The sequence below is a fragment of the Ruditapes philippinarum genome, unplaced genomic scaffold (assembly GCF_026571515.1).
Source record: "Ruditapes philippinarum isolate M1 unplaced genomic scaffold, ASM2657151v2 ctg2994_1_1_1_1, whole genome shotgun sequence".
NCBI lineage: Eukaryota > Metazoa > Mollusca > Bivalvia > Venerida > Veneridae > Ruditapes > Ruditapes philippinarum.
The window spans coordinates 56,712-80,578 of record NW_026853819.1 but is presented as its reverse complement, the minus strand read 5'-3'; the positions used below and the strand labels follow the sequence as shown (position 1 = coordinate 80,578).

The following is a 23,867-nucleotide window of genomic DNA, read 5'->3' as shown; positions in this document are numbered from 1 at the left end:
CCTTGAAATATATTTACCTTATTTGAGTCTTAACTTAGTTTAAGTCTGAAATAATAATTGAAATATCTAAACTTAGTTTGAGTCTGGAACAACACTTGAAATAGCTTGACTAAGTTTGAGTCTTGAAAAATACTTGAAACATTTTAACTGAGTTTGAGTCTGGGACAACACTTGAAATATCTTAACTTAGCTTGTGTCTGGAACAACACTTGAAATATCTTTACTTAATTCGAGTCTTAACTAAGTTTGAGTCTGGAATAATAATTGAAATATCTAAACTAAGTTTGAGTCTGAAACAACACTAGAAATATCTTAACTTAGTTTGAGTCTTGAAGAATACTTGAAATATCATAACTTTACTAAGTTTGATTTTAGAACAATAATTTAAAATCTTAGGTTGAGTCTGGAACCATACTTGAAATATCTTAACTTAGTTTGGGTCTTGAAGAATACGTGAAATATCTTTACTTAATTCGAGTCTTAACTAAGTTTGAGCTTGGATTTATAATTGAAATATCTAAACTTAGTTTGAGTCTGGAACAACACTAGAAATATCTTGACTAAGTCTGAGTCTTGACGAATACTTGAAATATCTTAACTTAGTTTGAGTCTTGAAGAATACTTGAAATATCACAATTTTACTAAGTTTGAGTTTGGAACAATACTTTAAATATCTTAGTTTGAGTCTGGAACCATTCTTGAAGTATCTTAACTTAGTTTGGGTCTTGAAGAATACTTGAAAAATCTTAACTGAGTTTGAGTCTGGAACAATAATTCAAATATCTTAATTAAAGTCTGGGACAATACTTGAAACAGCTTAACTTGGTTTGAGTCAGGATCAGCACTTGGAATATCTTACCCTAGTTTTAGTCTGGAACAACACTTGAAATTTCTTAACTTAGTTTGAGTCTGGACAAACACTTGAAATATCTTAGCTTAGTTTGAGTCTGGAACCACACTTGAAATATCTTAACTTGTTTTGAGTCTTGAAGAATACTTGAAACATCTTAACTTATTTTGAGTCTTAGGGAATACTTGAAATATCATAACTTTACTTAGTTTGATTTTGGAACAATAATTTAAATAACTTAGTTTGAGTCTGGAAACGGCTTTATTCATATATTTGGAAAGTTTAGAGATAAATATTTTTGTTAACAGTCTAATTTGAATTATATTGAGTTATATATTAGATATCAAAGCATTCGACGAAAAATATTTTTTTACATATTTTGGTTTCTTTGATTACTTGAGATGTATTTTATCAATAGTTTAAGAGCTTTCCGCGCCATAGGTAGCACCTAACTTCATATTAAATATTGTATCATGCAACAGTTTTGTCTTTTATGAAGTTGATTGATATCATTGATTTTGTAATCAAAAACAATAACAAGTATTTTTGTATGCAAATTATTTTGAAAAACGATGAATAGTACTGGAATTAAAAAGGCTTTTTCTGAACGTGTTAAGTTATCTTTCCCCAATTTTAATAAGATACTTTTCTTATATTTGTCAGATAGAGTAACCTCCCCCGAAAAATAAGAATTGTATTAGGGGCCGGAAAACACACTTATCCTTAATTATGAAGTGTATCTGATAGTGTAACCTCCCCTGAAGAAAACAAAAGGAAATCACTCTAACCTTTCATTATAAAGCCAGATACAGTAACCTCCCCTGAAGGAAAGAAAGGGAAATCACTCTAACCTTTCATTATTAATGCAGATAGAGTAACCTCTACAGAAGGAAACAAATGGAAATAACTCCAACTTTAAATTATTAAGCCAGAAAGAGTAACCTCCCCTGAAGAAAAGAAAGGGAAATCACTCTTATCTTTCATTAATAAGCCAGATGGAGTAACCTCCCGTGAGGAAAACCAAGGGAAATCACTCTAATATTCATTATTAAGTCAGATTAGAGTAACCTCCCTTTAGGAAAACAAAAGGGAATTCACTCTAATCTTTCAATTATTTAAGTCAGGTAGAGTAACCTCCCCTGAAGGAAAGCAAAGGGAAATCAACTCTAAACCTTATATTATTAATTTAAATAGAGTAACCTCCCTGAAGAAAACAAAGGGAAATCACACTCTAACCTAAAATTATTAATCCAGATAGAGTAACCTCCCCTAAAGAAAAAAAGGGAAATCACTCTAATCTTTCATTAATAAGCCAGATAGAGTAACCTCCCTGAAGAAAGCAAAGGAAAATCACTCTTACCTTTCATTAATAAGCCAGATAGAGTAACCTCCCTTAATTAAACAAAGGGAAATCACTCTAACCTAACCTCCCCTTCAAGGTTAATAAGCCAATTAGGAAATAACCTTAATAATAAGCCATTTCCCCTGAAGGAAAAGAGTAACCATATAGAGTAACCTCCCCTGGAAGAAAACAAAGGGAAATCACTCTTATATTATTAATTTAATAGAGTAACCTCCCCCTGAAGAAACAAAGGGAAATCACTCCTGAAGATAGAGTAACCTCCCCTGAAGGAAAGCAAAGGGAAACCTCCCTGAAGAGAAAGCAAAGGGAAATCACTCTAACCTTATATTATTAATCCCATATAGAGTAACCTCCCCTGAAAAAAACAAAGGGAAATCACTCTAACCTTATATTATTAATCCAGATAGAGTAACCTACCCTGAAAAAAAACAAAGGGAAATCACTCATCTTTTTATTAATAAGCCAGATAGAGTAACCTCCCCTGAAGGAAAGCAAAGGGAAATCACTCTAATCTTTCATTATTAAGTCAGGTAGAGTAACCTCCCCTGAAGGAAAGCAAAGGGAAATCACTCTAACCTTATATTATTAATCCATATAGAGTAACCTCCCTGAAAAAAACAAAGGGAAATCACTCTAACCTTATATTATTAATCCAGATAGAGTAACCTACCCTGAAAAAAAACAAAGGGAAATCACTCATCTTTTTATTAATAAGCCAGATAGAGTAACCTCCCCTGAAGGAAAGCAAAGGGAAATCACTCTAATCTTTCATTATTAAGTCAGGTAGAGTAACCTCCCCTGAAGGAAAGCAAAGGGAAATCACTCTAACCTTAAATTATTAATCCAGATAGAGTAACCTCCCCTAAAGAAAAACAAAGGGAAATCACTCTTACCTTTCATTAATAAGCCAGAAAGAGTAACCTCCCCTTAATTAAACAAAGGGAAATCACTCTAACCTTTCATTAATAAGCCTGATAGAGTAACCTCCCCTGAAGGAAAGCAAAGGGAAATCACTCTTATCTTTCATTAATAAGCCAGATAGAGTAACCTCCCCTGAAGGAAAGCAAAGGGAAATCACTCTTATCTTTCATTAATAAGCCAGATGGAGTAACCTCCCCTGAGGAAAACCAAGGGAAATCACTCTTATCTTTCATTATTAAGTCAGATAGAGTAACCTCCCTTTAGGAAACAAAGGGAAATCACTCTAATCTTTCATTATTAAGTCAGGTAGAGTAACCTCCCCTGAAGGAAAGCAAAGGGAAATCACTCTTACCTTATATTATTAATCCATATAGAGTAACCTCCCCTGAAGAAAACAAAGGGAAATCACTCTAACCTTATATTATTAATCCATAAAGAGTAACCTCCCCTGAAGTAAAGCAAAGGGAAATCACTCTAACCTTATATTATTAATCCATATAGAGTAACCTCCCCTGAAAAAAACAAAGGGAAATCACTCTTATCTTTTCATTAATAAGCCAGATAGAGTAACCTCCCCTGAAGGAAAGCAAAGGGAAATCACTCTAACCTTATATTATTAATCCATATAGAGTAACCTCCCCTGAAGAAAACAAAGGGAAATCACTCTAACCTTATATTATTAATCCATATAGAGTAACCTCCCCTGAAAAAACAAAGGGAAATCACTCTTATCTTTTCATTAATAAGCCAGATATAGTAACCTCCCCTGAAGGAAAGCAAAGGGAAATCACTCTAATCTTTCATTATTAAGTCAGATAGAGTAACCTCCCTTTAGGAAAACAAAGGGAAATCACTAATCTTTCATTATTAAGTCAGGTAGAGTAACCTCCCCTGAAGGAAAGCAAAGGGAAATCACTCTTATATTTCATTATTAATCCATATAGAGTAACCTCCCCTGAAGGAAACAAAGGGAAATCACTCTAACCTTAAATTATTAATCCAGATAGAGTAACATCCCCTAAAGAAAACAAAGGAAAATCACTCTAACCTTTCATTAATTAGCCTGATAGATTAACTTCCCCTGAAGGAAAGCAAAGGGAAATTACTGTAACCTTATATTCTTAATCCATAAAGAGTAACCTCCCCTGAAGAAAAGCAAAGGGAAATCACTTTAACCTTTCAATATTACGTCAGACAGAGTAACCCTCCTTTAGGAAAACAAAGGGAAATCACTCTTATCTTTCATTATTAAGTCAGGTAGAGTAACCTCACCTGATAAAAGGCAAAGAGAAATCACTCTAATCTTTCATTATTAAGTCAGACAGAGTAACCCTCCTTTATGAAAACAAAGGGAAATCACTCTTATCTTTCATTATTAAGTCAGGTATAGTAACCTCCCCTGAAGAAAAGCAAAGGGAAATCACTCTAACCTTAAATTATTAATCCAGGTAGAGTTACCTCCCCTGAAGGAAAGCAAAGGGAAATCACTCTAACCTTATATTATTAATCCATATAGAGCAACCTCCCCTGAAGAAAACAAAGGGAAATCACTCTTATCTTTCATTAATAAGCCAGATAGAGTAACCTCCCCTGAAGAAATAAAGGGAAATCACTCTAACCTTATATTATTAATCCATATAGAGTAACCTCCCCTGAAGAAAACAAAGGGAAATCACTCTTATCTTTCATTAATGAGCCAGATAGAGTAACCTCCCCTAAAGAAACAAAGGGAATCACGCTGGCCTTTCATTAATAAGCCTTATAGAATAACTTCCCCTGAAGGAAAGCAAAGGGAAATCACTCTAACCTTATATCATTAATCCATAAAGAGTAACCTCCCCTGAAGAAAACAAAGGGAAATAACACTTGCCTTTCATTAATAAGCCAGATAGAGTAACCTCCCCTGAAGATGACAAAGGGAAATCACTCTTATCTTTCATTAATAAGCCAGATAGAGCAACCTCCCCTGAAGAAAACAAAGGCAAATCACTCTAACCTTTCATAACTAAGTCAGATAAAGTAACCTCCCCTGAAGAAAACAAAGGGAAATCACCTTAAATAATTAAGCCAGATAGAGTAACCTCACCTGAAGAAAACAAAGGGAAATCAATCTAAACTTTCATTATTAAGCCATATAGAGTAACCTCCCTTAAAGAAAACAAAGGTAAATAACTGCAACCTTTCATTATTAAGTCAGAGTAACATGCCCTGAAGAAAACAAAGGGAAATCACTATAACCTTTCATTATTAAGCCAGATAGAGTAACCTCCCCTGAAGGAAAGAAAGGGAAATCACTTTACTAATTAAGTCAAATAGAGTAACTTCCCCTGAAGGAAAGAAAGGGAAATCACTTTACTCTTTCATAATTAAGTAAGATATAGTAACCTCCCCTGAAGAAAACAAAGGGAAATCACTCTAACCTTAAATTATTAATCCAGATAGAGTAACCTCAATGAATCTTTCCGGCGTTTACAGTTTAATGTAAATTGGCTAACTTGTTATCCAATCGCTACACTGAGATGATTGGCTGTTTTTATGGGGATGAGAAGGCGAATTTTTGGTGCCTGTCAGATCCTAATGCATAGCATTAATTAGGTGTTGGATTTTAATCAGATTGGTTCTTTGATACATACAGTATCAGAAATTAAACTTTTTTCCATAGCAATATCTCTACACATATCACTTTAACTAAGTCGGTAGGTATAGCCAGCAAATAGATTTACGCATTTCATCTATACAAATTACTATTGAGAATCAATCTTGCAACCAATGGTACACATAAAAATAAATGACATTCCGTATTATTATATATGCAGGTAAATAGCCTAAGTTACTAAGAATGTTGAAAATGTGTTGTAAGAAGATAGGAGCCTGGCATAATAAAACATAGCTATTCATATCATCTTTACAAAATAATTTCAAGAAACAAATAAAAACTGATTTTAAACTTTTATTCTTTTCTTAACCATAACAAACAATCAATTGTGCAATAAATGATTACGTTGCTTATTTCTTTTTCTATTCTGTCTCCTTTTTCTATTCTTCTGATTCTTCCACCACTCATTGTTATGTACCTGGTGATCTACATCAACTTCTTCTTCATTTGGCACATCAAACTGACCGCTTGATTGTAATTTAGCTATCTTCTGCATGGAGAATAAATCATCTGATCTTAGTCTATCATTCCTTACACTGGAAAACCTTTTTTCTGTTTCCTCCCACTTCTTTTCTTTACATGTTCTCCCATCTTTATCCTTGTCAATAGTCAAATCTATAAACTCTGTCCCTATCTGAAAACTAGGTTTCCTTTTCTTCCCTAAGGTACCAGAATTTCTATGTTTGGTTTCGCCCTTTGTGCTTAAATCAGTCTCGGCATCTGGAATAGAAAAGGGTGAGTTATTCAATCTGTTTCGATTTACCTCATTTTTGGAATGAGAATAATTGTTTGAAGAGTCCAATGTAACTTCTATAAAACACTGATCATTCTTCAACTGTTTTCCATCTGTTTCAAAATCATTAACGCTTCTTAAATTCCGTTTTATCTGAGACAAGTTTCTGTTATTTGAAAAACTCTTTGCCATACCTTTCTCACAAGACACCGTTTTCATTTTATCGCTTTTCCCAGAACTCTTACCACTTTTGAACATCTCATTATCACAAGTGTCCTTACTTTTTTCTAATCCTGTTATGGCTTTACCTTTATCCTGTGTTTTCTTTATTTTATCTTCCATTTTTCCCTTGCCACCCTTGTTCTTTTTCTTCTTCTTATTTGACTTTGGATTCTCGCTATTCCTCGTTGTCACCCCAGTCCTTTCATTACCGTCTCCCTTCCTTACATTCAACAATGTAAACTGCATCTTATCAAAGTTATTTCTCCCTGTATTAAGTCCAGGCTTCTTTTTGACAATATGTGCAAACTTGGATGGTTTTTTCTTGTCTTTGCCTCTAATAAAGTCATCTCTGTTGCTAGGACCGTCATCCATGTTATCTTTCCTTTCTTCATCACTGTTACCAAATATATGGTGGTTATTTGGCTTTAAATGGACTTTTCTGTTGACCAACCAACTATCACTTCTTGATTTTTTTAGTGGTCTTTCCTCAGCTTCATCTGTTAGTCTCACTATTCAAATTTAAAAAAAATTCTTCAATTATTACATAGTTATTCAATTAAATTAAAGGGACCCTACTGAGATTTTTCAACATCTGGAAGTATTTTTTCAAGATTTGTGTACCATTTGTATAGGTCTGTACCAAAAACTTGTGTATAGAATTTCAGATCATTGCTGTCCCTAGAATATTAATTCTTATCGTGCACAAATACCAAACATTTAAGTGTTAAAATGTGGTAGTGGTGTTTGTAGTTTTAAGCGTCCAGTTGATCTACATAAGAATTTTTGGTTTTTACGCTTTTGCACCAGAGTGGAGCTTGTTTAAAAACCAAAACAAGGGCAGGGCATGATAATGACAAAGTTCATGACAGTTTATGAACTTTTATCAGCAGGTTTAATTTCAGTGCAGAAGTTCGTAACTCTGTCATGCCGTGCCCTTGTTTTGGTTTTTAAACGAGCTGCATGGAAATGATTCCCAGTTTCAATGTAGTAACTCAAATGTATACCTTAATAACCAAGATGTCAGTTAGTAAATAAAAGTCCAATGACATAAAGTAGAACTAGATCTCTTTGATTGAAGTGATCTCAAACTTGATTCAAGTAAACTCAAAACCCTATCCAAGGGTGAAGGTCTTTGCAAGATACATTCCAACCAAATGTCAACATGTTGGTAAATAGTCAGTTTTTGATAAGAACATTTAAACTCAATCTTCTATCTAAATTTCTCTATTCTTTTAATAGACAAAATAAAATTCATTTTCTACTTGATATATGTGTAGATATCAATTAAATTGAAAGTATATAGAAAAGTAAATAATACAAATAAAGAAGATATATGGTTGAGCTTTATGGCAACATGTATTCTAGCTTCTATGAATGTATTCAGTAGATTCATTCCATTTAAGGCTATGGTTTTCTATTATAGTATAAAGCAATGTAACCTACTCTTGTAACTGAATTCCTTCATGGTCTGATATCTGCAGATAAAAGGTGTGTAGATAGTCAGGAACTTATTCATCCTGTCTTCTTCACATTCCTACAATATACAGCTGAATTTATTATAAGATTCCTATTATAAAGTAATATGGTAACATTCAAGTTTAACCCTAATTAGTCTTCTAGAGGCAAATCATTCTACCTATGTCACTATGTGACCAGTGCAGACAAAGATTAATGTTCACATTGACTGGCAACCCCTTAAGAAACAAGAATGTCGAAGGACACATATAGACCCTTTCATTTAAGACCGTATTTAAGTTGTCGCCCTTGGATGACGTCATTGGGGGATACGGTGGACAATGCCGATACGATTAAGTGCAGTAATAGAGGGATATAAAGATCTTAATCCTTTTTCTTTTAAGATTGGCAGATTGAAATTGCCAAAATTTTGTGTAATAGTATAAGATATTACATAAAAAGGATGGTGAAATGTATAAATATGTTTACTATATAATATGGTTAACGATTTGTTTTAATAGTAGACCATATTCCTGGGAAACTGATCATGATTACCATTTTCGTTTGATTCTTAATAATGAAAATTTTACCAGGCAGTTAAATCGTACTAACTTGCTAATACCAAAGATATAGATAATGTATCTATGTCTCTGCTAATATACTATACCCAAAAGATATTTTGAGTTTCAAAAATGTAAGGATTCTGTAGTTTCGAAAAACGGCTGCGTAATAATTAATTGCAAGATTTTGGTCTATTAAAATCATGAAAAAAAATTGATTTAAGACTAAGACTAAGAAAAGCAAACAATATAAATTCATGTAATTTCAAAAAAAAAATGTAAAGGCATAAAAAGTAAAAATTCTCTGAATGTACACGACTGTATACTATTTGTGTCGGCAAAAAAATGCACTCTCAAAAAATCGTACATCACACCAATATATTTAAGCTGGTAAAGTAATATTTTCAACTTGATACTTTTTAATTCATACTCTGCTTATCAAATATTTAAAAAAAATCACAAAAACAAAACAACAAAAAACAAGTTGTGAAACACGTTCACAGAAATTCGTTATTAAAAAAAATAACTGAATTATAATTTAACGTATTTTTGACTTGCCAGTTGGTAGGTAAGGCATGACCAGTCAAGTCCCTAGGATGATCCATAACAAAATTCGGACCATAAATATTTTGGCAACTAACAAAAGTGACGTAATCTGATGTAATGTTATAAGGCACCCTGGTGATTTATGATATAACAGCCAAGTGCCGCTTGTATATACAACATATGTGCCCTGTTAATTAATATGTTACGGCCCAGTGGCGCTTATATATACACATCTATTTATCTATAAAAATAAATAACTGGGAAAAGGTTTTTAAAGAATAGATTTTTAATATAAAAATTATCTTATTATCGTCTGTTGCGAATCTAAATTATAAAAGTCAATGCCACATGGTTTTCGTTCTTTCCGGAATATTTGTAAAATTATATCCTTCACTGGTTCTTTGAAATATTTTTTATACAGCATAATGAAAAAGAATCAGTAAGTATTGACATAAAACATTCTGTTATTGTCCTATTAAAGCTTGAAAAACAATCATTAAAATACATTGGCAATCTTTTTTTTCAGGTTTTGTAACAAATACGCCGGAATTTTCTAAATGACAGAAAATAACGCAGAAAACTAGAAAATGGCCATTTAAATTTATAATAAGCAATTTCAGTGTGTATGGGTGTTTATAAAATATTAAAATTTGATTTAGTTACTAGCTTTTTATCATGGCATTTGAGAAAATCTAGATCTAATAAATATATTCACTGTGAAATTTCGCTGTTTCACTCCGTAGCGACACGGATTTACGTGGTATTTTTTCTATTTTCTTGATATTGAATTTATGTATGCATTCGTAAATTTTTTCATGTTATAATCATAATTGAACGTTCAGTTTTTTCGCATTTAACTTTTCAATAAGCTAACTTTCTATGCGGCATGCATAGTTTTATCCCCCATTTATGTCACATCCGGTAAGGGAAGTAACTCTTCACTGACTGTTATCGCTTAAATGAAAGGGTCTATACCCCCCTTTCTAGCCATTGACTCACATAATTGGTAATTTTATTACAGAAACTTGCCAAAAATGGGTACATGGAAGTGTTCAATTATGGAAAAATCAACAGAAACCATTTTGACATTTAAGGCCCATGTGACATTGACCTTTGACCTAATGACCCCTAAATCAATAGGAGTCATCTACTACTTATGACCAATAACTAAGTGAAATATGAAGACTTTGTGATGAATACTTTTCAAGATAATCAGCGGAAACCCTTTTGACATTTAAGGCCCCTGTGACCTTGACCTTTGACCTAGTGACCCCAAAATCAAAAGGGTCATCTACTAGTTATGGCAAATCACTATGTGAAATATGAAGACTTTGTGATGAATACTTTTCAAGATAATCAGCGGAAACCATTTTGACATTCAAGGCCCCTATGACCTTGACCTTTGACCTAGTGACCCCAAAATCAAAAGGGGTCATCTACTAGTGATGACCAATCACTATGCGAAATATCAAGACTTTGTGATACATACTTTTCAAGATAATCAGCGGAAACCATTTTGACATTTTAAGGTCCCTGTGACATTGACCTTTGACCTAGTGACCCCAAAATCAATAGGGGACATCTACTAGTGATGACCAATCAATGTGTGAAATATGGAGACTTTGTGATAAATACTTTTCAAGATAATCAGTGGAAACCATTTTGACATTTTAAGGTCCCTGTGATCTTGACCTTTGACCTAGTGACCCCAAAATCAATAGGGGTCATCTACTAGTGATGATCAATCACTATGTGAAATATAAAGACTTTGAGATACATACTTTTCAAGATAATCAGCGGAAACCATTTTGACATTTAAGGCCCCTGTGACCTTGACCTTTGACCTAGTGACCCCAAAATCAATAGGGGTCATCTACTAGTGATGACCAATCACTATGTGAAATATTAAGACTTTGTGATACATACTTTTCAAGATAATCAGCGGAAACCATTTTGACATTTAAGGCCCCTGTGACCTTGACCTTTGACCTAGTGTCCCCAAAATCAATAGGGGTCATCTACTAGTGATGACCAATCACTATGTGAAATATGAAGACTTTGTGATACATACTTTTCAAGATAATCAGCGGAAACCATTTTGACATTTTAAGGTCCCTGTGACATTGACCTTTAACCTAGTGACCCCAAAATCAATAGGGGACATCTACTAGTGATGACCAATCAATGTGTGAAATATGGAGACTTTGTGATAAGTACTTTTCAAGATAATCAGTGGAAACCATTTTGACATTTTAAGGTCCCTGTGATCTTGACCTTTGACCTAGTGACCCCAAAATCAATAGGGGTCATCTACTAGTGATGATCAATCACTATGTAAAATATAAAGACTTTGAGATACATACTTTTCAAGATAATCAGCGGAAACCATTTTTGACATTTAAGGCCCCTGTGACCTTGACCTTTGACCTAGTGACCCCAAAATCAATAGGGGGTCATCTACTAGTGATGACCAATCACTATGTGAAATATTAAGACTTTGTGATACATACTTTTCAAGATAATCAGCGGAAACCATTTTGACATTTAAGGCCCCTGTGACCTTGACCTTTGACCTAGTGTCCCCAAAATCAATAGGGGTCATCTACTAGTGATGACCAATCACTATGTGAAATATGAAGACTTTGTGATACATACTTTTCAAGATAATCAGCGGAAACTATTTTGACATTTAAGGCCCCTGTGACCTTGACCTTTGACCTAGTGACCCCAAAATCAATAGGGGTCATCTACTAGTTATGACCAATCACTGTGTGAAATATGAAGACTTTTTGATACATACTTTTCAAGATAATCAGCGGAAACCATTTTGATATTTAAGGTCCCTGTGACCTTGACCTTTGACCTAGTGACCCCAAAATCAATAGGGGTCATCTACTAGTTATGACCAATCACTATGTGAAATATGAAGACTTTGTGAAAAATACTTTTCAAGATAATCAGCGGAAACCATGTGGTCTACTGACGGACAGACCGACAGACAGACAGACCGACATTAGCAAAACAATATACCCCCTCTTCTTCGAAGGGGGGCATAATAATAAGAAGTGTACCATATAAGCATGAAGAAAAAATCTTTGCAAAAAAATTTCAAGTTAAAAAGCAGGAATAATTCCTAAGGTATACCAGGTATGTATCAAATAATATACCTTGAACGATAAACAGGAACACTTATTGGAACACTTGTTTAATGTTTCCAGTTATAGAAACTAAAGCTGTCAGTAGGACAGTTTGCTTGACTATGCTCAGTTGCTTGATGATAGTAAAACAAGAGCCTGGATAATGTAGAATTTTCTAAGTTTAAAAAGGGCCATAATTCTGTAAAACAAGAGGGCCATGATGGCCCTAGATTGCTCACCTGACCCATCAAACTCATCCAAACAATTACCTAGACAAGCATTCTGACCAAGTCTCATGACTGGTGAGTCAAAAATGATTATCCATATTTGAGCAGTGTGACCTAGTTTTTTACCCAGGTGACACCTATTCAAACTTGACCTAGAAATCATCAAAACAAACTTTCAGACCAATTTCCAGGATACTTGGATCAAAACAGTAGCAACTAGAGTGTTAACAAGATTTTTCTATTTTTAGCTCCGGTGACCTAGTTTCACATGCGATTTCGAACTCATCCGAGCAATAACATAGACAAGCATCCTGACCAAGTTTGATGATAACTGAGTCGACAATGTGACCATTAGAATGTTAACAAGGTTTTTCCATTTTTTGGGCGGTGTGACCTAGTTTTTCATCCAAGATGACCCATGTTCGAACTTGACTTAGAAATCATCAAAACAAACTTTCAGACCAATTAACAGAATATTTGGATCACAACAGTAGCCACTAGAGTGTTAACAAGATTTTTCTATTTTTAGCTCCTGTGACCTAGTTTTTCATCCAAGATGTTCCATGTTCGATTTAATCCCAGCAATGACCTAGACAAGTTTCCTGACCAAGTTTGATGACAATTGAGTCAAAATTGTGACCACTAGAGTGTTAACAAAGTTTCTCTATTTTTAGCTCCTGTGACCTAGTTTTTCATCCGAGATGACCCATATTCAAACTCATCCGAGCAAGTACCTAGACAAGCATCCTGATCAAGTTTGATGACACTTGTGTCAAAAATGTGACCGCTAGAGTGTTAACAAGGTTTTTCTATTTTTAGCTCTTGTGACCTACTTTTTCATCCGAGATGACCCATGTTCAAACTCATCCGAGCTTTCACCTAGACAAGCATCCTGACCAAGTCTGATGATGATTGAGGCAAAGATGTGACCGCTGGAGTGTTAACAAGGTTTTTCTATTTTTAGCTCCGGTGACCTAGTTTTTCATCCAGGATGACCCATGTTCAAACTCATTCAAGCTATTACCTAGACAAGCATCCTGACCAAGTTTGATGATGATTGATGCAAAAATGTGACCGCTAGAGTGTTAACAAGATTTTTCTATTTTTAGCTCCGGTGACCTACTTTTTGATCCGAGATGACCAATGTTCGAACTCATTTGAGCTATCAACTAGATAAGCATCCTGACCAAGTTTGATGATCATTGAGGCAAAAATGTGACCGCTGGAGTGTTAACAAGGTTTTTCTATTTTTAGCTCCGGTGACCTAGTTTTTCATCCGAGATGACCCATGTTTGAACTCATCCAAGCTATCACCTAGACAAGCATCTTGACCAAGTTTGATGATGATTGATGCAAAAATGTGACCGCTGGAGTGTTAACTAGGTTTTTCTATTTTTAGCTCCGGTGACCTACTTTTTCATCTGAGATGACCCATGTTGGAACTCATCCAAGCTATCACCTAGACAAACATCCTGACCAAGTTTGGTGATGATTGAGGCAAAATTGTGACCTCTAGAGTGTTAACAAGGTTTTTCTATTTTTAGCTCTTGTGACCTAGTTTCTCATCCGAGATGACCCATGTTCGAACTCATCCGAGCTATCAACTAGATAAGCATCCTGACCAAGTTTGATGATCATTGAGGCAAAAATGTGACCGCTGGAGTGTTAACAAGGTTTTTCTATTTTTAGCCCTGGTGACCTAGTTTTTCATCCGAGATGACCCATGTTGGAACTCATCTGAGCTATCACCTAGACAAGCATCCTGACCAAGTTTGATGATGATTGATGCAAAAATGTGACCGCTAGAGTGTTAACAAGGTTTTTCTATTTTTAGCTCCGGTGACCTACTTTTTCATCCGAGATGACCCATGTTCGAACTCATCCGAGCTATCACCTAGACAAACATCCTATTCAAGTTTGATGATGATTGAGGCAAAAATGTGACCTCTAGAGTGTTAACAAGGTTTTTCTATTTTTAGCTCTTGTGACCTAGTTTCTCATCAGAGATGACCCATGTTCGAACTCATCCGAGCTATCAACTAGATAAGCATCCTGACCAAGTTTGATGATGATTGAGGCAAAAATGCGACCGCTAGAGTGTTAACAACAAAATGTGAACGAACGACGGACAATCATCGATCCTAAAAGCTCACCCTGAGCATGCTCAGGTGAGCTAAAAACATGTTACAGTTACAGGCCTTAGAAAGTGACCTCCTAGTGTGCTTCCAAATACAATGTAAGTGTGTGAATATACAACCCATTCCCTTTAGTTGTTAAGGAGAAACCAACTTATATGTAAAAACTTAACCAAAGTGTGACGCCAATGCCAGGTGAGTACACTAGCTCTCCCTATTCTTCCAATAGTCAGGCTGAAATGGCACAATTATTAAAAGTTTACAGTTAAAGAAAAGACAGAGTAGAAATACTAGTGTTTTATTCTATGTTAATAAGGAGTAGAGTTCTTTCAATTGGGGTTCTAAAGTATGATGCTGCTTATGATCAAGAGGCAATTAATAAAGATAGAACTAGAAATGTGTCCATAGGACACGGATGCCCCCACACGCCACTGTTCTGTCAATCTTATGACTCTAGGTCAAATATTTTTTGGACTACATGTGCCACAAGTTGAAAACTAAAAATCAACAAAGGGCCATAATTCTGTTAAATTTGGTCGCAGCAAAAATTCCTTTCTTTACTACCATCTACACATTAAGATTGTTCATCCCTAGAAGTTTAAGCAAAATCTGCCATCCGGTTTAAGAGGAGTTGCATTCACAAAATTTCTACATAGTATCTAGTGAAAAAATCAACAAAGGGCCATAATTCTGTAAAATTTGGTCGCAGCAAAAATTCCTTCCTTTACTACCATCTAAACCTGAAAGTTGTTCATCCCTGTAAGTTTAAGCAAAATCTGCCATCCGGTTTAAGAGGAGTTGCGTTCACAAAATTTCTACATAGTATATAGTGTAAAAATCAACAAAGGGCTATAATTCTGTTAAATTTGGTTGCTGCAAAAATTCCTTCCTTTACTACCATCTACACATGAAGGTTGTTCATCCCTGTAAGTTTAAGCAAAATCTGCCATCCGGTTTAAGAGGAGATGCGTTCACAAAATTTCTACATAGTATATAGTGAAAAAATCAACAAAGGGCCATAATTCTGTTAAATTTGGTCGCAGCAAAATTTCCTTCCTTTACTGCCATCTACACATTAAGGTTGTTCATCCCTGTAAGTTTAAGCAAAATCTGCCATCCGGTTTAAGAGGAGTTGCGTTCACAAAATTTCTACATAGCACCTAGTGAAAAAATCAACAAAGGGCCATAATTCTGTTAAATTTGGTCGCAGCAAAAATTCCTTCCTTTACTACCATCTACACATTAAGGTTGTTCATCCCTGTAAGTTTAAGCAAAATCTGCCATCCGGTTTAAGAGGAGTTGCGTTCACAAGATTTTGGGACGTACGGACTGACTGACGGACGGACGGACTGACGGATGGACGGACGGACAAGTGCAACGCTATATGCTCCCACATTGTGGGGGCATAAAAAGTAAAAACATACATGTCCTAAATGTCCCTCTTCTCCACAGTTAAAACAAGATGGTGTTTTCCTTAAAGTTTGTACTGCCGGCTGTTGAATTTTATCTGGATTTACCTAAAAAAAACACAAACAATTGCATCAATTCCACAGTATATAAACGATTTGAACCCCAACCAGATCTTGTGAGAAGATCTCAGCATCTAAACGTACACTCAGGCGAGATGACACATAAAACTATCAAAAATCGGCTTGAATTTAATATGTTACGGTATGTTAACATTTGAATCATATAAAGAAATAATTTATCTTTGCTTAAATATACATCCATAACCTTCTTCGTAAAATATATGCGCATAAAACGCTGAGCTCTTCGCCTCATGTTTTTTTTATGCCAACACACGCCGATTACACATGCAAATGTATGCCTAAAATTGTTTTATTTCACTATAACTCATATCTGAATCTTAACTTTATTGTCTTAACCTCATGTTACCGGACAGACACTTGTGAAAATATCTTTGAATATTGATAAAACATAGTAAATAATAGAGGCGACATTTCTGATAACTGTACCCGTCTTGCTAAAACAATTTTAATGATCTGTACCCTACTTGTGTTTTCACTGAACCATTACTTGCGAGTCACTTTTGATGATTTTTATTGTGTTTTTGTCGTATGTTCCAAATTTTAATGTGCAGAATATGAAGTATATTGTGTCACAAGAGAAGAGTACATGTTTTAGTTCTATGTAAGTAACTAAAACTGCATATGACTGGGGGAGCTTCGTCATGTTTTCACTGTCTACGAAAATACTGGCATGAAGTGGCTGTTTATACGAATCAGAAAGTCAATTATTTCTTGATAGGAATAATTAACTTTCAAACCTCATCTTCACTTACCATTCATTTTTCTTTGGAAAGATATAAAGCTAAAATATTACATATGTACTATAATTTTTTTATATTTAGTTCAACGGCATTGTTGTTAGTTTTGACGTGACCGTTACATAACGTCACGTATCAATAAACCCCGAAATATCATTACACGATTTTTTTGCAGATTACTTATTTCAACATGTTGAAAGCTTAACACCTACCGTTGATTTCATACACTGTTTTATATTCTCAGAAATTCATTGACTTTCTTTTTCTGACATGTACGACTTTTATTCTTGTATATCTTTCAAAGACGTCGACAATTTTGGCATCTTTTTAAACGGAGAATATTCGGGAAATTTTGAAATTTTAATTGTCAGTGTTTCAGCTATTGGTGTTATAAACTTCTTTTTTTTCGTTTACGTTATTGGTTGTGACGCTGAAATTTTTTAAGTAGGAAATTTTATTCTGATCATTATTTAATATTTATTCTTATTTTCAAGTTGCAGTCTGGATGGCGAATAATTATGTGGCTAATGATGGCATTGAAATTCGTAGTCTTTACTCAACAGTATATGCAGTTGTATTCTTTCATGGAGATCCGAAATAAAAATATACATAACATTATATATTTACACAAATGATTAACAATAGTATCAGTAAAACCAATTCTCGGTAAATACCTTAGATCCCACCTTATATACTAAAATTCGATTACAATCATTTATATTTTCTTGCAATAATTGATACAAAATCGCAATAAACGAAAACGTTTTTTCCAACAAATCTTTTAAAAAAACTCACAAGTCAGGGTACAGATAAAATTCGTAAACTCACAAGTAGGGTTCATAATCACCAGCAAATAACGTTCAGTTTACGGAAATGACCTTCCTGGTAAAACTCTTAAATTTATGTTCAAGGTACAGCAATATGTTATGCATATGACTAAATTATCGTTTGTTATTGATTACTTTAGTAGTTCGATATCACAATTCAATGTTTAACTAAATCAACATTGGAATAAGACGGATTTTTGTTCGTGTTCAGTGTTAATCACCTGAAAGCTGTTTGTGAGTTTCGGTTATTTTATAGCCTTCGTGCTAACGTTTATGTTTTGCATAACTTAGACGTTTAATAAAGTTTCTCTCTTATAATATAAATATAGATTTACTAACCTAACGTCCATCAGTATCAATATAAATACCAATATCGTAAACAAGTGAAGTGGCAGAATATGGCTGACACTAAAATCTTCTCACAAGATCCGGTTGGGGTTCAAATCGTTTATATACTGTGAATTCATCGTTACACAAAAAAAGAGGTTTAAACTTAACTTCACAACACAGTAATATTCAAGGGTATAAATCTATATCTTATGAAACATTTTTATTCAATTTATAAACAGTAAAATCATGCTTTTTCCATAATATGTTCAATTTTCGAAAGAATGGAACATAGAATGTCTCTGGTTATTTTCATTAATTTATTATTGGTTCTTTGTCCATTGAAAATGACAGCATGCATGGGATCAGCATATAAACATTAATAGTATACATGTATGCTGGATTGTTCACTATGTCAAAGGGGAAACAAAATAACAGACAAAATTTTGAGCCGCGTCACAACAAAACCAACATAGTGCATTTGCGACCAGCATGGATCCAGACCAGCGCAGTCTGATCAGGATCCATGCTGTTCGCTATCAGTTTCTCTACTTGTAATAGGGTTGGTAAGCGAACAGCATGGATCCTGATAAGACTGCGCAGATGTGCAGGCTGGTCTGGATCCATGCTGGTCGTAAACCCATTATGTTCTTTTTGTCATGGCACGGCTCAAATGATAATACAATGTATATGTAGAATACTAACCGTGACATGAAACTGTCTCCAACTATCAGGACATCTCTGCAACAGAAATTAGCACATATCATTTAGTCCATAAAATTGGCATAAATGGCAATAATAACTTGCATAAACACTGTAAAGCAATATTTGATAAATCTTATTTAAATCTACTGTGTCAAAATTGCCTCAAAGCAATATGTAATTTTTAATAGGTAACATCTTTTGGACAGGGTAGAGGTCTAGTGGCCTAGTGGTTAAGGTTATTGTCTTAGAACCATTTGCTCCTCTTTGATTTGGATTCAAAGCCAGGCCCACCTAGAACCTAGAATTCTTTCATATGGAGAAGCTACCCAGCTAGCTTACTGAAGCTAGGTGATTCTTTCCCTGAAATTATAAACGAAGGATACCCGAGGTATTCCTTCCTTTTATGACATTAAATTCCATGTAAAAAATTTTTCCTGACATTTCTCTAGGAACAAGCAGATTATAGCAACTCAAGAATATCCCCCAGTAGAATAACTGTTAATCTTTAAAGAAAATAATGAGCCGCGTCATGACAAAACCAACATAGTGCGTTTGCGACCAGCATGGATCCAGACCAGCCTGCGCATCGGGAATAGCGCAGGCTGATCAGGATCCATGCTGTTCGCTTTCAGTTTCTCTACATGTTATAGGGTCTGTAAGCGAACATCATGGATCCTGATCAGACTGCCGGGATGCGCAGGCTGGTCTGGATCTATGCTGGTCGCAAACCCATTATGTTAGTTTTATCGTGATGCGGCTCAAATGTTGAAGATGATGCAGCTCCATTGGTTTTTTTTTCATATACAGTATACAAGTTTGATGTTAAGCTCATAACCAATACAATTATTTCATAAGCAAAATTAAAGTTAAGTCATCCAAACATTTTATATATGCTGCCTTTGGGGCAGATTACACTAATGGGGCATAAAAATCTCCTATAGCTCAAACTAAGTAATTCTGCATTAGTAGTGAATTTATATACATGTACATATATTGTTCCAAATGAAGTCATACTAAAACCCATTTTTAATAAAAGCAGTACACTTTTCCTGTAAACTCAATATATATAATACCAAGCAATTTTAACAAATTGCTCTGGAACTGCAAAATTTATCATTACCATGCTAAATATCTGAAATAGACTTGAAAAGCTGTCCATCTTTCAATCTGGACAAAACAATTCAAACATTTTTAGGGAAATTTTCAAAATAAAAACTGACTTAATAGAGAACAGTGCAGACCATGGTGAGACGCCACAGACATGCTTGCTGTTCTTGGTCTGCACTAGTTGCATGAGAGGATTCAACACCCATTGGCAGACTGAATTTATAACTTGAAATGTGTCCATAGGGCACAGATGCCCCCATACTTCACTGTTTTTGTCAATCTTATGACTAGGTCAAATATTTTTTGGGCTACATGTGCGACAAGTTAAAAACTAAAAATCTTTTACTAAGAAAAGGGCAAGAACTTTACAAATACTGAATAAATCCACAAGCAAACCCCAAGGTGCATTAGTACATGTGCTGAGTAACATTTCTGTAAAGTTTCATGACTCTAGGTCAAATACTTTTTGAGTATGTGCGACACAAAACGATATCTAACAGATGGAAGAATACAAAGGTAAATTTAAATGCCCCCCTAAAGTTGGGGCACAATAAAATACATTATAAAATGTTGATAAACTTTTACTTACAGACTGATCATGACCTCTCATATTACATCTAAAGCATGTATATTGAAAGCTTCTTCGAGGGTAAGTGCATTGCTTAGAATCATGTCCTGGCTCCTGGCAATTAAAGCACATGGACTGAGGGCAGGTCCTGCTCATATGTCCCGGTTCCGAACACATTATACAAACTGTCACTTTCTGTAAGTCATTGGAGAAAAATATAGTATTCAGAAATAAAACTATTGTATGTTACAAAAATATTCAAACACTCTTTTTAATAAAGTATGAAACTTTGCAACATTTATTATCAGAAATATTCAAATGTGGTCAATCATATTCATTATTCATTTACAAACATTATTTGTGTTTTCTCTTTGTGAAGTGAAAAATCTTAGATTCATTATATAAGGCAGAATAAAATCTAGAAAAAAATACATACAATAATTATAGTCTTAATTTCAAATTCCAGCATAAAGGTATTGTCTTTTTAACCCTTTCCCAGCTGAATAATGAACATGTCCCAGTTTGATTTATTATCAATTTTGAAGACACCAAAATGAAAGCTTGAAGTTAGTCTGCCAATAGTACTGGAGGCAAAGTCTAAACAATTTTTGTTTCTGCAGGTAACAATTAATTAATATGACAAAGGAATTACTGAATTCTAAAACATGTCTTGTACCTTTGGCTGTGGGCAGTTCTTGGAAAGATGTCCCTCTTTATCACAATTGTGGCATTTTATAGGTTTGTAATATCTTCCACGTCCCTTTGTAGCCGATATAAGATCTCTATAGCTATCTTCTCTACATATTGCCCAGTGACTCTCATCTAAAAATAGATACAAGAGCGATCAGTAATCACATGTGTCGCATCATGATGGCCAATTTCATGTTGGGACAAAGTTTGTGACAGACGGACAGACAGACGGACAGTGCACAACTAGACTTGGTACTGATCATTCCTGTAAAGTTTGGATAAAATTGCAGCAGTAGTTTATGAGGAGTAGTCCGGACAAGCTTTGGCGTATCTGGCAACACACAGAAAAAACACCTTTTTATCAAAGGGCCATAACTTGGCCAAAAATCATTCAACCGGAAAACCCGTGCAATATGCGCAAGGACTTGAGCTACAGATCAATCCTGTAAAGTTTCATTGAAATTGCTTTAGTGGTATAAGAGAAGTAGTCCGGACAAACTTTAAAAATAAAAATTATTAAAGGGCCATAACTCTGACAAAAATCATTGAACCGGAAAATGCTGATTATATGCACAACTACCCTTGGTACTGATCATTCCTGTCAAGTTTAGATGAAATTGCACCAGTAGTTTATGAGGAGTAGTCCGGACAAGCTTTTGTGTATCTGGCAACACACAGAAAAATACACCTTTTTTATCAAAGGGCCATAACTCAGCCAAAAATCATTCAACCGGAAAACCCTTGCAATATGCGCAAGGACTTGAGCTACAGATCAATCCTGTAAAGTTTCATTGAAATTGCTTTAGTGGTATAAGAGAAGTAGTCCGGACAAACTTTAAAATTAAAAATTATTAAAGGGCCATAACTCTGCCAAAAATCATTGAACCGGAAAATGCTGACAATATGCACAACTAGACTTGGTACTGATCATTCCTGTAAAGTTTGGATGAAATTGCACCAGTAGTTTATGAGGAGTAGTCCGGACAAGTTTTGTGACGGACAGACGGACAGACAGACGACGGAGAAGTGATCCCTATATGTCGCCACTACTCCGTAGAGGCGACACAATAACTATCTGCTTACATCCCAATCATACACATAACAGTTTAAATAGCATTATCCTTTTTGGGTACTTAAATTTTACACATTAAATGAAGATATTTTTAAATGTCTGGTACATGGTAAATATGAAGTTTTAAATCTTGCACTGCTAAATTTGCATAATGGACTTGCCCTGCTTTGGATTAAGAACAGTCCATTGTTATTCTTTTTTTATCTTTTATTTTTATTTCTTTTATTACAGTCCATTGTTATTCTAAGGAATTGCAGTATCAAAATAATAAAATTGAGCATATACAGAATATACATGTAGCAACCTAGTCAGACTGCACAGATGTAAGTTACATACTGGCCTTGGTCTTTAATGGTGACATAGTTAAGTAATAACCTTAGCTAGCATTCAATGTTTTTCTAAGTTTACAAACTCTAAAACATGTAATTAAAATGTAACATAAACTCGAGACTATACCCTACCATCATTATTTTTCTCTTCTTTATCAGGAATAGCATCTTCATGTGATAGCTTTCTATATGTATACCTCATGTTTGACCTTGGACTTGACCTGACGTTTGTTTGTATATCATCCAGTCTCTCTTCAGGTTCACCTAAAACAATATCTAAACTGTCTGCTTCACTGCCTGATAAAACCATATCACTACTTTGACTGTCAGATAAATATATCGTCTCAACAACATCCTCTTTATCCTCATCCTCACTGACTACAATCATGTCTTTTTCCTCATCAACGTCAGAATTGGTTTCAAGAATTAACTTTTCCGCTGTAAGTGTTTTTCTATCTCTTCCAGATTTGTTTTGTGGCAAAGTTTTTGCTGACTTTTTTGTCCCCTTGTTACTTGAGGTAGAATTGCTAAGAGATTGTTTATGACTTTGTTTTGAAAAGGAGCTACCATTGGAATTACCATCTTTTGAATTGCCATTAACTGCTTTATTATTCTTTCTTTTAGCAACATCATTTTTAAAGTTTACATGGCTATACTTTTCTTCAAGAGCTTCGTTTAAAATAATATCTGCATTACATTCACTGGCAACAAATCCTTTCTTTTCATTGCCTTGAACAGTAAAAATAAAGTCCTTTTCAACCGTATCATCTTCACAGTAAAAAATGTCATGTTCTTTATTCAAGGAAGGATTTTCACTATTTTGCTCAAAATGTATTTTGGAATATAAAGCTATTTCAAGCTGTTCTTGCTCATAATCATCAGAACTGTTTTCCCCAGAAACCTCACCATATACCTCATCCATGTTATTATCTACAAAAAAAAACTATCATAAATTCAAATGAAATCATACTGTGACATACATGTAATATTATACACAAAAAAGTTTTGATACACTTTATTTCCCATTGCATGTAATCTTCTTCAGCCGGAAAGAAATGTAAATTAAATAATAAAAGTTGACAAATAGCCTATAGCACTTTGAATGGAATTTTACAGACTTATGTACTGGGTTGTAAAAAAACCCTGTTCT

General features: G+C 34.5%; 1 protein-coding gene across 3 annotated transcripts; it reads right to left on the bottom strand.

Moving 5' to 3' along the window:
• Positions 1-6,070: 6,070 nt before the first annotated feature.
• Positions 6,071-23,647, bottom strand: LOC132738025 (zinc finger CCHC domain-containing protein 7-like). Of its 3 annotated transcripts, none has more exons than XM_060725442.1 (8): positions 22,850-23,647; positions 21,303-21,448; positions 20,648-20,821; positions 18,952-18,987; positions 16,230-16,322; positions 8,189-8,279; positions 6,718-7,254; positions 6,071-6,510 (listed from the first exon to the last, which is right to left on the bottom strand). In XM_060725442.1, the coding sequence occupies exons 1-8, from the start codon at positions 23,637-23,639 to the stop codon at positions 6,113-6,115; spliced, it is 2,265 nt and encodes a 754-aa protein (XP_060581425.1). In that variant the 5' UTR covers positions 23,640-23,647; the 3' UTR covers positions 6,071-6,112. The 3 variants fall into 3 exon arrangements, with proteins under 3 accessions (XP_060581425.1, XP_060581426.1, XP_060581427.1); XM_060725443.1 differs by having other exon boundaries at positions 6,805-7,254; XM_060725444.1 differs by having other exon boundaries at positions 6,832-7,254.
• Between the last annotated feature and the right edge of the window lie 220 nt (positions 23,648-23,867).

What these genes read in the sequence shown, in the direction of transcription:
- LOC132738025 (XM_060725442.1), bottom strand. Translation starts at nt 23,639, where the DNA reads ATGGATGAGGTATATGGTGAGGTTTCTGGGGAAAACAGTTCTGATGAT. An exon ending in AGAACTGCCCACAGCCAAAG is followed by an intron (nt 20,822 to 21,302) that starts GTACAAGACATG and finishes AATGACTTACAG; the next exon opens with AAAGTGACAGTTTGTATAAT. An exon ending in GAAGGAATTCAGTTACAAGA is followed by an intron (nt 7,255 to 8,188) that starts GTAGGTTACATT and finishes AAATTTGAATAG; the next exon opens with TGAGACTAACAGATGAAGCT.